This window comes from Brachyhypopomus gauderio, chromosome 1 (assembly GCF_052324685.1).
Source record: "Brachyhypopomus gauderio isolate BG-103 chromosome 1, BGAUD_0.2, whole genome shotgun sequence".
Taxonomy (NCBI): domain Eukaryota; kingdom Metazoa; phylum Chordata; class Actinopteri; order Gymnotiformes; family Hypopomidae; genus Brachyhypopomus; species Brachyhypopomus gauderio.
The window spans coordinates 15,603,591-15,618,289 of NC_135211.1; the positions used below are offsets into that span (position 1 = coordinate 15,603,591).

The window sequence follows — 14,699 nt, forward strand, 5'->3', positions numbered from 1 at the left end:
CAGTTCCCCATTCCGAACTCTCATCTTTTATACTTTTAATCATCAATACACACGGTGTCCACGAGGTGAACATGAGGTGATCAACCAAATGTGATTGGACAGTACATGACATAATTAACACTGATTTGACAGATGCATATGATGCATGCTTGCGGGCTTTCAATCGTAGCATCACTTACAGGAAGTCTATGCATGGTCAATCACGTTACATCATTACATCATCCCTCGTGTGCGAAGCCACTGGGTTGACCAGGCGTGTCGGAAGCCCCGGAGACAGTCCCGCGGGTCTTGAGGTTGTGCCGTCGAAGGGAGTGGGTCGGGGTCCGTCCAGGTCTGGATCTGCAACACACCTGACAGACTGGAGATTTCGAAATTCATGTTTCGTCTTTAATTTTACCTTATATTCAGAGGCGGTCTTTGCATAGAGGCGTGACTAGGCAACTGCCTTCGGCCCCTCCCACTGCAACCCACTGTATGGGCCCCCTGACTAGCTAACTTATTTCTCGCATATTAATGTTGATGGGCCCCCTAGCAAAATTCGCCTTGAGCCCCCAAATTTCTAAGTCCGCCACTGCTTATATTACCACCATTTTGCCTCCCTCTCCCACATGTCAAATGCTTCCCAGTTGACTTTAAACCCATTAAATTGTTCTCTTATCAAATTTCGTTTCAATGGTGCCTCCCGGTTCATGTTAAAACTCCCGTCCTCTGGAAAATCACACTTTGAAACCCATACTTGAAATTGACTCAAACTCTCGGGCCCATAATGTTCTCATGTATTTTATTCTAGGATGGTTACACCGTGCCTTATCGGCTTCTCTGTTAGTACGACTCTGACACCCGCCCATCTTTGAAAAACACAATAGACACAGAGCGTGACTCCCAACAAATTCCCAACAATCACTCAGTAACCACCAATGTGTATACACGCACCAGGAGAGAAGTCACAACCTCTGCAATAAGTTTATCTAAACATTTCAGTTGTACTCACCAGGGTTTAATTAATTTATCTGTAGTTTGTTTCCGGGAAAACTCCGGCACTAAGGAGGCGGTCACCTGCGAGACCCGCTCAAAGCAATTTTTCGTTGGCTGGATGAAGTAAGGCCTTAGGGAGCTAAGTGCTTAGATCTCCCGCGCAGGTGTGCCATACTCAGTCACGGAGTCCCATCTGGGGTGCCAAATTGTGGTTGAAATTCTGTAAACCCAAAATGGTAAGCACAATAAAAGTCAGAAGCAGTTGGGTAAGGTAATAAAGTAAAATTTATTAAGCAAGTATGGATTAATCCCTGAGACCCCTGTTACAAACGCACAAGGCGTCTGCCACAGAGAGCTAATTCCCCTCTGGGAACTCTCATCTTTTATACTTCAATCCATAAGCACACAAGGTGTTCACGAGATGAACATGAGGCAATTAAAGCATATGATTGGATAAACTTGGCATAAATCACACATGATTTGACAAATGTATATTGGCCTCTCCCCACAGGCCCCACCCATGCTTGGTGATCTCATGATGGTCTGAGAGCCGACGTGGCCACTTCCATGTTGAGACTAGGAGACCAGCTGGCGTCTCCAGCGAGGTCAGTTTAGGAACATCATATTCCGGGAATGGGCCGAGGACCTTCAGGGGAAAGACAATACAATTCTATGGCCTACTGAGCCATACCAGATACTGAATGGCTTCAGTGCCCTTCTTAAATGATTAACACATAACACATATATAGGTAAAAAGCTCCAGCATCTACATCTATCATGTAAATATTGTGTTTAACATATACTAATAAAGCATAGCATCAAGGAAAATGTTAGATTTTCCACCACAGCCTTTTATTTGTTGACCATCCCATCATTCATGGATAAGTTAGGCAGGTCTGACTATCTCTGTGTTGGCATAAAGGAAAAACAGAGAATTGTGTTTTTGAGGCTCACATCAGATTGTGCTGGGGGTTCAGGTCAAGGAGACTTTTTCAAAGTGTGGTCTAAGGAGATTGCATTGTACCTCAGAATCATCAGATGTTTCGGCCTTAGACATTCTTCTTTGAAGTGGCCCGCCTTGGGTCAATCAGTCCCTGGTGTGTATCGTAATGTGCCTAATTTTAGTTTAGGTTTTAGGGCCAAGGGGTTACATACAGCATTATGTAATGAAGGCATTCAGGTCCCCACTCTGATCTGCTCTTGTTTCAGTTTCATCAGCTCAGCTGGAAGGATCACATTTAGTTACAGTTTGAACCAAGCATCACAAAAATTGATGAAGTGCTATTGTAAAGACATTACGTGTCACTTTCAGTCACAGCCAAATGTTCGATGAGGAAATAATACAAACAGTAATAGCAAATTAGATTTGAATACCTTTTTTATTGTAATGAGATTTTCCTCTTTGATGGTTGGTGTTTTCTTCTGTGTGAGCTGAATGTGACATTTGAATTTGTGTGTGTGTGTGTGTGTGTGTTTGTGTGTAAATGTGTATGTGCATGTGGGTTTGTGCATTCATGTGTGCGTTTGTGTGTGTTCATTTGTGTTTCTCCTTCCTTTAATGTGTCCTGCTTGTCCTTGGCTGGTAGCTGATGTCACTGAATATCCTGGTGATAAATAATTCTAGAGGACGATGTGACACACACATACAGACACACACTCACATCTCCCTGGTTTTCATGGTCTACTCTTACCTGGATCTTCTGTGTCAACACCCCATTTATGTTCTCTGGGAGCTTCTCTGCCATTGAGCACTGCCCAAATGTGCCTTCATGTGTTTGGAGTGTGGGCTAATAAGTGCACTTTACACCTGATCCTAGTGCTGGTCCTGATCTCAGTCTGTCATAAGCCAAGTTATATTGGCATAAAGCTTATGCTTAAATATGTGGAGTGCTGTCTGTAGAACTGTATAATAATGCATCGCCACCAACCTATAGTGCATACATATTATATATACTATTACTATAGGTTGGTGGTTTGTACTTTATGGTCTTAAGAACTGCTCCCTTCCACTGCCTGCAAGTCATTTTTGATTGTGCCAATGGCCTCAGTTCATCCTTTATTACCTACTGAGAATGAATGTACTTTTAATATGGTTGTTTATACAGAAATACCAACTCATACATTGCATACCATTACAAAAAATGTTCATTAAAACGAGAAAGTAAAAAAGCGAAAGTATGTACAAAATAAGTGCTTCGGTGTATGTGTGTCTGTGTGTGTGTGTGTGTGTGTGTGTGTGTGTGTGTGTGTGTGTGTGCGTGCGTGCGTGCGTGCATGTGTGTGCGTGCGTGCGTGTGCGTGCGTGTGTGTGTGTGTGTGTGTTTGTATGCATGCGTGTCCACAAGTGCTTGATGGATAAAAAACCTGATCGAGTTGGATAACTTTGAGCAGCTTTAAACCACAGATGTCCCTCTTCTCTATATAGTGCAGTGTGTCTCACCTCTGCTGGGCCCAGTGTGTGGATCACCTCCCACACATCTGCACCAAGGAACACTGAACACCTGGTACAGGTGGGGGCTGGGTTCAAGAAACAACATGGACGGGCTGGTTGACTTAGAGGACCGGACTCAATATACAGATTTATAGTATATTATATATTGTGCAGTTTAAGAACATGGTGTGTCAGTTGTAAGTTTTTTTTGCTAGTGAACGTGCAGTCATATTCCCTTTAACAACTCTGAAGCAGATTGGTTGCTGATCAATTCCATGCTGAGCACTATTCAGTGTCTGGTCCTTTCCCAGTCCATGTTGATTATCACTCCATCCCATGATCCTCTGGTGGGACCACCTCCATTAACAGCTGAAAGTGCATGGTGAAGGGTCCTAAAATATCAACAATTAAAGTTGAAATATAAAACAGTCTGCATTTTTACTTTGCCTATAAATAGATTACATTTATAACATTTGGGATTGTAAAGAACTCAAATATCAATGCAGTATATTAGCTCACAGATGACATCAGTGCTCAATCAAAAATCAAAGTTGCCACGTATACTCACTCATTATGCGCTGGGTCCAGCCAAACGTGAAGTACACAAAGGGGAAGTAAAATACCAATCCACCCAAGATAAAGATCGTGCAGTAGAGATACTCCAGTTCAGGTTTGTCAATGATTGGAGCCAAAACCAGGTAGCAAGACACTACCACCACGACAACAGGGATAACTATGGGCACCTGTCAGGGACAAACATCAATATGTTTTTTTGCACTTTAGTCCTGAATGCTATTAAACATTCATGCTATAAAGTGTATCTGGCTATGTTCTAGGTCCAACAGTTACAGACACAGTGCAGGTATCACCTGAATCGAAAATATTGGACTAGAACTACAAATAATCTCCATAAAACCACCATTTTCTTACCTTCACAGGCCTGTGTAGGTGTTTCCTTGTGAACCTCATGAGGATAAGTGAGAAGGCAGTGAGACCGTAGAACATCCACTGAGCAAAGCTGAAGTAGTTAATGAGGGTGTTGATGTCTGCTGGGATGACGTAGAAGATAGATAGAATGCCCTGGATTTTCATCCAAAGCCAGAGGAGAATGAGGGCATGACTGACTGCAGCTCAGTTCCCGCAGGTCCGTACATCAGCAGTATCGCTTAATAAACTTTTGGATCTTGTTAAGAGACAAATGTACAGAAGGAAACAACTGCATATGGACTCATCAGCTTACGTTAAACAAGAGGGCTGGTGCAGGCGTGTAGTATCTCAGACTGATGTAAGAGAGGAGCTTCACCATGTGGCCTTCTCGTCCTGCCACATAGGTCAACCTTAGCAGTGCACAGAGTAAAAATGTTTAGGATGCAAATCGTGTAAATTTGATACTTTTTAAATACTTTTCCACACTTTAAATGACCTATGAATATTTATGGTAAAGCTACATTTGAAAAATCTTAAGCAGAGGTGGGCATTTCAGGTTCAGAATGTTTTGCTCAGGCTTCCTGGATTGTGTTGAGGTTGAATAAAATCCTGGAAAGGACTTTTACTTTCTGAATCTAGATTGCCCACCTCTGGTCTTAAGCAACTTCAGAAGGCAACAGGGAAGATCTACCTTGTGGGACTCTGTGCTGTTAGGCACAGTGCTGTGGATAGCTTAAAAAAAAAGTCTAATGTAGGAGATCATTTTGAGGGTACATTTCCCCAGACCTCGTATTTACCTTCCAGAAGTAAAACAGCTTCCATTAGCAGCACCAAAAGTGGAGAAGACCACAAAGAGTGGCACCAACCAAGACAGTGGCTCCAGCACCCTGTCACCAAAGGTCTGCAGAGCACACAGTCCACAAACAAAACTCACGAGGAAACCAGGGAAATGCAGGGGGATTCCACTATAATAGACCACACAGCTGCGACAGATGATCTAACCTTTACCAGTGAACATTTTTTAAGAGCACACAGTCCATCCTGAGAAATTCAGTATTTGTATTATATCTGAAACCCGGTTTGAAATTATGTGTCGGCAAGACAATTACACTCACCACAGCAACAGCAGGAGACTGGAGTAATTCTGAAGGTTTCATGACGGTGAAGTAAGCAATGTTGACTAGCACGTAGCATACTGACACCAGAGGAATCCCAATAATGATGGACAAGGGAAGGTTCCTGCCGACAGACGAGAGATGCAGACCATAACAATACAAAACGTATGGAGACATCATCAGGCAAAGGCAGGGTACACCATGGGCAGGTCACCAGTCCACCACATGGCCAACACACACACACACACCTACAGGCAATTTAGAGTGACCAATCAACCTTACACACGTGTCTTTGGACTGTGGGAGTAAATCAGAGTACCTGGCGAAAACCCACACAGGCACAGGGGGAACACACAGCCTTCACACAGAGCAGACCAGAACGAGAATCGAACCCAGACCGCCTGGCTGTGAGGTGACAGCGCTAACCACCACATCACGAAGCCACCGCAACAGAAAACATCAGAGTAAAAAATAAATGTTCCTTGCTCTTTGTAGCTAATTCTAAGTCTGAAATTGATAATATGAAATGTATTACCTCCAGCATCCAGAAGTAATAGTTTGATCTAATTGATCTGTAAGAATAAATATGTGATAATGTCCTACAGAGTGATAAAAGACTCTTAAACGAATGAGTTAATGTGTAGAGCATGGAAGATCTCAGCATTTACAAATACTGAACAGTATTCTAGAGGAAAACATGGAGCAGGACCTCTAAACTTTGTGAGTTTGAATGTATTACAGCAGGCCATATAGCTGAAGTGTTCACAGGTGAATAATCTTCAAGGGTTCGCATTGGTCTTTGAAGGACAGAAGAAAATCACGTCACTGCTCATGACATCTACTAGAAATGTTTGCAGCACGCTGCAGGTCTTGGACGTGGCAGAAATGCTGTAGAATCTGAACTGAAGGATCATTATTCAAATCCACTATTCATTCAGACCTGCTCGTACTATGCTCCAAAGGTCAGTGGTGGGAGCACTGATCATGGGATGATACTTTGGAGGTGCCTAACAGCAGGATTCAGCAATCTATTAAGGAACGATGAGAACGGAGAGAAATGCTCCCTGTGAACAAGGATGTTTTAAACAGGCCAGTGGTACCAAACTGTTACGCCAGAGCAACGCAGAAATATCCTCAGGTTAAGATAATATTAAGATACTGTCCTTCCTGCTTGAAAACACCTGTCATAAAACGTCAGTACTGCTGTCAGTCACCGTGCTGCTATTAATATTTTCTGCTTGAGAGGTAGCAAAGGAATTTGACAAGCACTGTTCAGTCATAATGTGTAATGTGTGTGAAGTGATAAAGTTGTTCAACAAGTAAATCTAACAAATTCTACACAATATGGGTGCAAAGGTAAAACGCTGCTTTCTGGAAGCATCATTGTACAGAAGTGCAGAATGAAGCAATGTGGGACAGGAAGGACCTTCACTCACCTATATGGGTCTTTCAGCTCTTCAGTTATGAAGTTTAGTTGATTCCTTGAAGGCAGAAATTAGTTTTTAATATTCTGTTAGTAATGTCTGTTACTGGTATGTAAATACGTCTCTGTAGAATTAAGGCCTTTATAGAGAAACACACTCTTAGGATTTTTGTTCATGCATGAATTGGCCACTAGATGGCAGAATAGAAATTTGCATCTGTCATGATTGCTATGTCTGTCTACAGCTTGCTTTTAATGCTTGCACATGCACACACACATGCACACATACACAAACACATACACACACATACAGACATTCAATGGACAAATGATTTTTTGTGAATTCTCATTGTGGAGATTTAATTAGTTAATTTGTCTCAGACATGTTAATAAGGATGTTCTCAAAACACTTTATTGGCCCAGAAGAAAACAGAAAATAATAATAAATCATAATATATAAATAAACAGCAACAACAACAGTAGATCTAAAAACTGAACGTACCATCCATCATACGCCCAGAGGCCGTTGTAAAACGCAAGTCCGATTGCCCCAAATGAGGTTGTTGTTCCTTCAAATGCGTTTCTGAAATTCTGTGTATTTCCTAAACACAAGCCCATGAAGAATTGAACATGGTTTCATATCTACAGAATAGGTGCTTTTAACATTTTCACATTTTAACATTAGCAAAAACAAACAGCAAAGCGAGAATTTCTGCTGCAGCCACGTTACACCTGGGGCTCTGGATGAAAGAACCTGTCACACCAGATGTAGATAGCTAAGCTTTCGAGTTCTCTGATGCTGAGCAGTACCTTTGGCTAGGAGAACTATGCCTGAAACCACTATGATGATGATGATGAGGAGTTTGGCTGCAGTGAAGAAGTTCTGCACATAGTTGGCCAGCTTCACGCTCAAGCAGTTCACAATTGTAATCAAAGCTGTGTAGGGAGGGAGACAAGCATATGTCACCATCACCAAAACAACACAAGGCAGGGAGAACACACCACATAAACCCAGAGGACTACAGTTTGGTGTTGAATGTATCTATGTCAAACATGCTGAATGTGAATATCTTCAGTGCACTCCTGCACTGTGTTTTTAACTGACTTAGTGTTCCATGGGTTTGTTTCTTTTAAAAAACAGGACATACTGTGGCATTTCTGATACAGAGTCTCACATACAAACACAGGCCGCTGCCAGGCATTTGGTGATGAGCACGGGTGGGGTGCATCCTGGGTAAAAAGGTGTGGAGGCGTATTCTGCGAAGCTGAGAGCGATGATGGCGAAGGATGAAGGCTTGAGAATGAAGATGGTCGTCCAGGAGTAAAGGTATGCGGTCAGAGACCCGAAGCCTTCCAGCAGGTAGGGGTACTCACCCCCGGACTTGGTGATCATTGTGCCAAGTTCAACGTAACAAAGAGCTCCTGTATGCACACACCAGAACACATGCACATGCATAAAACGGTACACACACATGACCACACAAGCACACAGCAGCATTTATCTGCACACTGTGTAGTATTCATTCTAAGGTCACAGAGTTCTTTATGGCAAGGTTGCCATGTATTAAACTAGAGGATTTCTCTCTGGGCTGCAGGATGGGGTTTTGCCCTGGTAATGTGACTTGGGCAGATTGATGGAATGCTTCTGAATGAGTGAGCATGACTGATTAACCTCCCTGCAAGTACAACTCCACTCTATAATCTCCATTCTATAATCTCCACGGCAGAGTTTTGCACTGGTTATAATTTTGAACTGATGTCACATTGCATCGGTTTTCACAAGCGCTTCAACACACCAGCCCTACACCACACCACCCCTACAACACACCACACCTACACCACACCACACTACACCTACACCACACCACCCATACAACACACCACCCCTACAACACACCACCTCTACACCACACCCCTACATCACACCATACCACCCCTCTGAAACACGCTACCCGCTGTCCACCCACAGTCATTCTAGACAGGGGGTAACTGCAGTAAGTGAGTCAGTTCAGGACCACTACTCTGAAGGGGTGGTGTAATGCCCCCAAACAGGCTGGGATCTGGAGGAGCAGAGGGCTTGAACCCCACATAATGACAACAGATATTCCAAAGGAACATCAAAGGATTCTGTTTGTCAAAGGACAAACATTGATCCACCTGTAGCTCCGGAAGGACTAGAGCGTTTTACCGAGCACATCGAGACTTCTCTTCGTACAACTTTAGACAAGGTTGCGCCATTGCGATATAAGATAGCCAGTGAGAGAAGAATAGCGTCTTGGCACAACAAGCACACACGTAGTCTCAAATGAGCCGCGTGAATCCTGGAGCGTAAATGGTGAAATTCTAAGTTAGAAGTCTATAGACTATCATGGAAAAGCAGCCTTATTGAATATAAGCATGCCCTCCATATAGAAAAATCCTCATACTTATCGGCTTTAATAGAAAAACACAAAAACAATTCAGGACTCCTATTTAAAACTGTTTCTAACCTAACGAGGAGTCATGAACAAATCAATTCACTAATCCCACTAGAGTGCAGCAGTAACAATTTTATGAAATTCTTTAATGATATGATTGATAAAATTAGGGAAAATTTTTTGTCATGCTATCTCAGAGCCTGTCAACCTGCCAATGCACCTTGACAGCTGTCTGGTCAGCTCTGATGCACTTTTAGAGTCCTTCTCCCCAATTGGTCGTGAGGAGCTAATTTCATTGGTAGAATCTGCTAAGCCCTTCACATGCATACTAGATGCCGTACCAACCCATCTATTTAAATAATTACTGCATAGCAATGTAGAACCTTTGCTTACCATAATTAACTATTCTCTGAGCCTAGGCTACATTCCCAGTTCATTTAAACTTGCAGTCATCAAGCCGCTAATTGAAAAACCTGGTCTTAATCCCCAGGAACTGTCCAACTCTAATCTGTTGTTCATATCCAACATTTTAGAGAAAATAGTTTCTTAGCAACTCTCTTCCTTCTCACAGGCAGAACATGTCTTAGAGTTATTTCAGTCTGGGTTTAGACCCCAACACAGCACTGAAACGGCACTGACTAAAGTACTGGACGATCTCTTAATTTCCTTAATCTCATAATATTCTACTAAATAGGCTGAAGACACTCATTGGCATAAGAGGTCAAGCACTCTCCTGGTTCAGGTCCTAGCTGACAGATCGTTACCAATTTGTACTAGTAAATAATGAATGCTCAGAACGTACTAAGGTAAAATATGGTGTCCCACAAGGATCTGTACTAGGCCCCATATTATTCTCATTATAAATGCTACCACTGGGCACTATCATTCATAGGCATCATATTAGCTTCCATTGCTACGCAGATGATACTCAGTTGTATATATCTTCCCATCTGAATGATATCACTACTATTCTCAAGATTGAGAACTGCATCCAGGACATTAAAAACTGGATGGCGTCTAATTTTCTTCAACTAAATTTCGATAAGACTGAGGTGCTGATTCTTGGGCCCAAAGCTGCTAGAAGCAATTGGGCTGATATTCCCCTTACCCTAGATGGTTTTTCAGTAACACCTAAATCTACCACAAAAAGTTTAGGTGTCACTACTGATTCGGATCTTTCATTTGACACACACATTTGCAGTGTAACTAAGGCTGCCTTTTCCATTTACATAATATCACCAAGCTGACACACTTACTTTCGTTAGCTGATGAAGAGAAGCTGGTCCATGCGTTTGTTTCGTCAAGATTAGACTACTGTAATGGTCTTCTAATTGGATGTTCTAAACAGTCCATAAATAAGCTACAACTTGTACAAAATGCTGCAGCTAGAGTCCTAACTAAGGCTAGAAAATTCGATCATATTAGCCCCACTCTCCCGGCATTACACTGGCTTCCGCTTAAATATCGAATTGAATTGAAAATTCTTTTGTTGACCTATAAGGTGTTAAATGGTCTTGCCCCACAATATCTGAGTGAACTCATTGCTTACCACAACCCATCTCGCCCTTTGCGATCCCAAAATGCTGGATTTCTCTTAGTTTCAAACATTTGTAAGACTACAGCCGGAGGCAGAGCTTTCTCCTTTAAAGCCCCTCCCTTAATTATGGAATAGCCTTCCAGCTCCAATCCGAGATTCTGACAAAGTTCCAATCTTTAAATCTAGACTTAAGACTCACCTATTTAATCAAGCTTTCAGTTAATATTCCCCTTGTAAGGTGTGGGGTTCGGGGGCCGCCAGACGTTGAGACTTCTGGTAATCTGAAATGTTGATTCTGTCATCCAGCTGTGTCATAGCATCACTCTAGTTGTGACATTGACTTGGCTGGAGAGCAATGTCTCAATGAGCCCTCATGACTGTGGTCACCTCTGAACCCCCCCCCCCCCCCCCCCTTTAGTTATGCTGCTATAGATTAACCTGCTGGAGCCACATGCTAATCACTGGCACATGAGCTAAGTATGTTTAAATCAATGGTTGTTTAAATTGATGTCCACACACTCAACCTGTATTGTCTATCTTTTTGCATGCTTCTACCTAAGACAATTGCATGCAAGCACCTACAAGCACCTAGGATATGGTCTGGCTTGCCGGTGGATGTACTGATGCCGGGGTTGGATGTGCCATTTCCGTAAGAGGACATGCTGATGCTAGCTCCTACCTGAGGCTCACCATCTGCACTGAAGGGACTGTGACTACTTGGCCGGGGAATTAGAACTATAACTATAGAACCACATTTTGACCACAGATACGCATTTGTGCTAACGGGCCCCCCAATGGAGGATGGGTTCCCATTTGAGTCTTGGTCCTCCCGAGGTTTCTTACTAATACCCACCATCATAGGGAGTTTTTCCTTGCCACTGTCGCCTTTGGCTTGCTCATTAGGGACCCATACGATTGTAAAGCTGCTTTTTGACAACGTGTTGTAATTTTTTAAACTTTTTAAAAACTTTTTTGATCCATCAGTTTTCCTCACTTGAAGCGTCATTAGTCTAGGTTAAATATAGTCTAGGTTAAATCTAGGCATCATTCTTTACTTGTACAACATCTTTAATGTGCAGTGCAAACACACCACCAACACACTGCCGCAGGATTGCCAACTTTTGACGTTCGCTTGGAGTGAGATTTTAACCTGGAGCCGGTGGCGAGTGTATTTTGTTGAAGGGGGGGACACAGATTCAGTGTTATATCGCCGGTGGATGGCTCCAGAGCTAGCGAACTAGTAACGTATTGAATCATATATGTGGATGTGAGGTAAATAAACTGGATATTTTTTTTCGGCGTGAGATATCGGAAGTGTGGCGTGAGAGCGTGTGAAAACGGTCAAATGCGTGTGTCTCACGCTCAATGCGTGAGAGTTGGCAACCCTGCTGCCGGACTAACAGCACAGCCAGAACAAGTAAATAAAGCAACATAGCACAATTTCTTATCAAAGTCTTCCTCTAACTGCTAGCAGGAACACTGACATTTAGGTCTATTTAGGTCTAATGAGGGTTATGCAAACATCTAAAATTATTGTTTGAAATAGTGCTGATCACTAATTATTAATGAGCATTAACTGAGTGCCAGTGATTCTGCCGAAGTGTCGAGGATTGTCAGTGCCAGCGCTTCTTCTGCTAATCCACCACACAACAGGAGCTGAAGACAAACCCCAGCCTAACACATCTAGTGCAAGTCCATGTCTACATGGGCATGTGAATTTAGAGGTAGCTTTCCTGAATAATCAGCCAGAGAGCTCTTGCATGACAGTATGGATCAGGATGAAGATATCCCGAAGGTGCATCAGGTTTCTTTTCATCTTTTCAGTTTGCTAACAGTTTTGGTTTTAATCAGTGTTCAGATTTAATTCAGGGGCAGTTCAGTTCAAAAAATGTAATCAGAAAAGTTACAGATGAAACTATAATGATGGCTAAAGTGTTTTTTTTTTTTCATATTGGTACTTTTGGTTGGCTAAACTGGAAGGCATAGGAACATCACACAATGCTTTTAGAGGCTTTTCCCAGCAGTTTCTGTTTTGTCGTTACTAACCCAGAGTAGCCAGGACGCCGCAGGCTGCCCACACACACAAACATGGGCCCACAGCTCCCGTCCCCTCCAGTACGGCTTTAGGGGAGATGAAGATGCCGGATCCAATCATTGTCCCCACGATCAGGCTGATCCCACTCACCAGACCAACCTAATGAATAATTGAAACGTACATTTATAGGGCGCCTTTCAGGGTGCGTTACAATTAGCACAGGTACACCCTAATACACCAGGAGGAAAGCAGGTCACAGCACAGATCGAAATAGAACCTCTCAAATTATTTGCGGCACTTTGGGCTAAAAGTATGGTTGCTTTAATTCTCCAACTGCTTGTTATTCAGGACACTAATACCGAGTCTTACGCTTTCTAAGATTTCTAGTTTTTAGTTTCTTTTTCCAATTTATAGTTTGATTTCACTTTCAAACTCTCTCACTCTCTCTCTCTCTCTCACACACACACACACACACACACACACACACAAATACACACACAGACTTACATCTTTCTGCAACACAGTAGCTTTCTCTTTGTTGTTGTTCTGCTTGGCGGAGGACTCTGTGGAGTGTGTGATACTACCATTGTGAGAGACATTTCTCTTCCGTATGTACTTCTCATCCATCATATCTGTGATTTGGAAAGCTCAGTCAGACTCACTTAGGCTCACTTAAACACAGTCAGACTTCTTCTTTAGTGACTTGCCACTAAACAAACAAATCAGATTTAACCTCAATTCATTCCTTTTCTTTATACATTTATTTTTGTCAATGATGCCTGCTAACAGTTTTACAAACTCCATTTACAAATGCTCTTTACCAACATAAAGATAAAGGGTTAAAGGTCTTTATCTGTGACCAGTGACAAATGACATGAGCTCTCCATCTCATTCCCTTTATGTCACCATATTTTGCCGTAGGTGCAGTCTAGTAATGACTTAACACACACTTCCACTCCGCTCAGTTCTGTCATCATGTCTGCCTTTGACTGCCATAAAACACCCAGAGGAAAGCACAGCAGGCTCCTTCCAGTGACATGATGACATGATGAAACACTCAGATCTCAGGCCCCTATGCCAGATTTCAGTCTTCTATGCCAGATTTCAGTGTCCTATGCATTCAACTGTTTTGCTTGTTTGTTGATTTGTTTTAACAAACTGATTGTCCTGTGCTCAGAATCATTTTACTTGGCCAGAACAGAACTAAACAATTATTTTTCTCCTTAAATACCTAATAAAAGTAAAATGTTTATTTATTTAAAAAATATTTAGCAAGTAATTTTAAAAAGATGAATTGAACACTAGTTGTAGCCTATCCAAAGAAGAGCTCTGTTTTTGTCTGAACACATGTATATGAGGTAACCGTGTAAGAGAGGGTCACAGGTATTAACTCCTTTTACTTCCTCTCAATAATTCAGTTTTTATACTTACATTCTTATGTGATGACTGTTGTTACTGACTTTCCAAAATCAGGTCTTTGATATAAATGACTGCAGATTAATCTGTAACAAATTAAGGACTCAGTAGAAAACCTAAAATCCAAAGAGTAAAAGCTGAGCTGTGATTTGATTTGTAAAGGCAACATGCATCTTGCTAAGTACAAACAAACTCCAAAGAGTTCAAGAATGATCTAGTATTTTTGTGGTGAAATATATTTAAAGCAATTGTCATATTTACAGACAGAATTTCTTTCACCAACTTCACATCAAAGTGAAAAACTCTACTATTAATGCGATCACGTCTTTTGCTACAAAACAAAAAAGAAATTCAAACCTTAGAGCTGACTTCTCCACATTCTGTATTTCATAGTATGTTTAGATTCCTTGTTTCCTTAGTTCT

General features: G+C 42.0%; 1 protein-coding gene across 2 annotated transcripts; it reads right to left on the reverse strand.

The window, feature by feature from the left end:
- Nucleotides 1–3,018: 3,018 nt before the first annotated feature.
- Nucleotides 3,019–14,699, reverse strand: slc7a9 (solute carrier family 7 member 9). 2 transcript variants are annotated; one of them, XM_076999075.1, is made up of 14 exons: nucleotides 14,634–14,699; nucleotides 14,292–14,362; nucleotides 13,368–13,492; nucleotides 12,872–13,019; nucleotides 8,051–8,293; nucleotides 7,682–7,807; nucleotides 7,374–7,473; nucleotides 6,885–6,929; nucleotides 5,449–5,572; nucleotides 5,131–5,234; nucleotides 4,647–4,743; nucleotides 4,337–4,486; nucleotides 3,975–4,149; nucleotides 3,019–3,798 (listed from the first exon to the last, which is right to left on the reverse strand). In XM_076999075.1, the coding sequence occupies exons 3-14, from the start codon at nucleotides 13,488–13,490 to the stop codon at nucleotides 3,731–3,733; spliced, it is 1,503 nt and encodes a 500-aa protein (XP_076855190.1). In that variant the 5' UTR covers nucleotides 13,491–13,492; nucleotides 14,292–14,362; nucleotides 14,634–14,699; the 3' UTR covers nucleotides 3,019–3,730. The 2 variants fall into 2 exon arrangements, with proteins under 2 accessions (XP_076855190.1, XP_076855182.1); XM_076999067.1 differs by having other exon boundaries at nucleotides 14,292–14,392; nucleotides 14,634–14,683.

Bases quoted from the DNA above. Each gene is read 5' to 3' on its own strand.
- slc7a9 (XM_076999075.1), bottom strand. From the start codon at position 13,490: ATGATGGATGAGAAGTACATACGGAAGAGAAATGTCTCTCACAATGGT. The intron at 7,474-7,681 runs GTACTGCTCAGC...GCTTGTGTTTAG, and splicing joins CATAGTTCTCCTAGCCAAAG to GAAATACACAGAATTTCAGA. The intron at 4,150-4,336 runs GTAAGAAAATGG...TGTCCCTGACAG, and splicing joins ACCTACACAGGCCTGTGAAG to GTGCCCATAGTTATCCCTGT.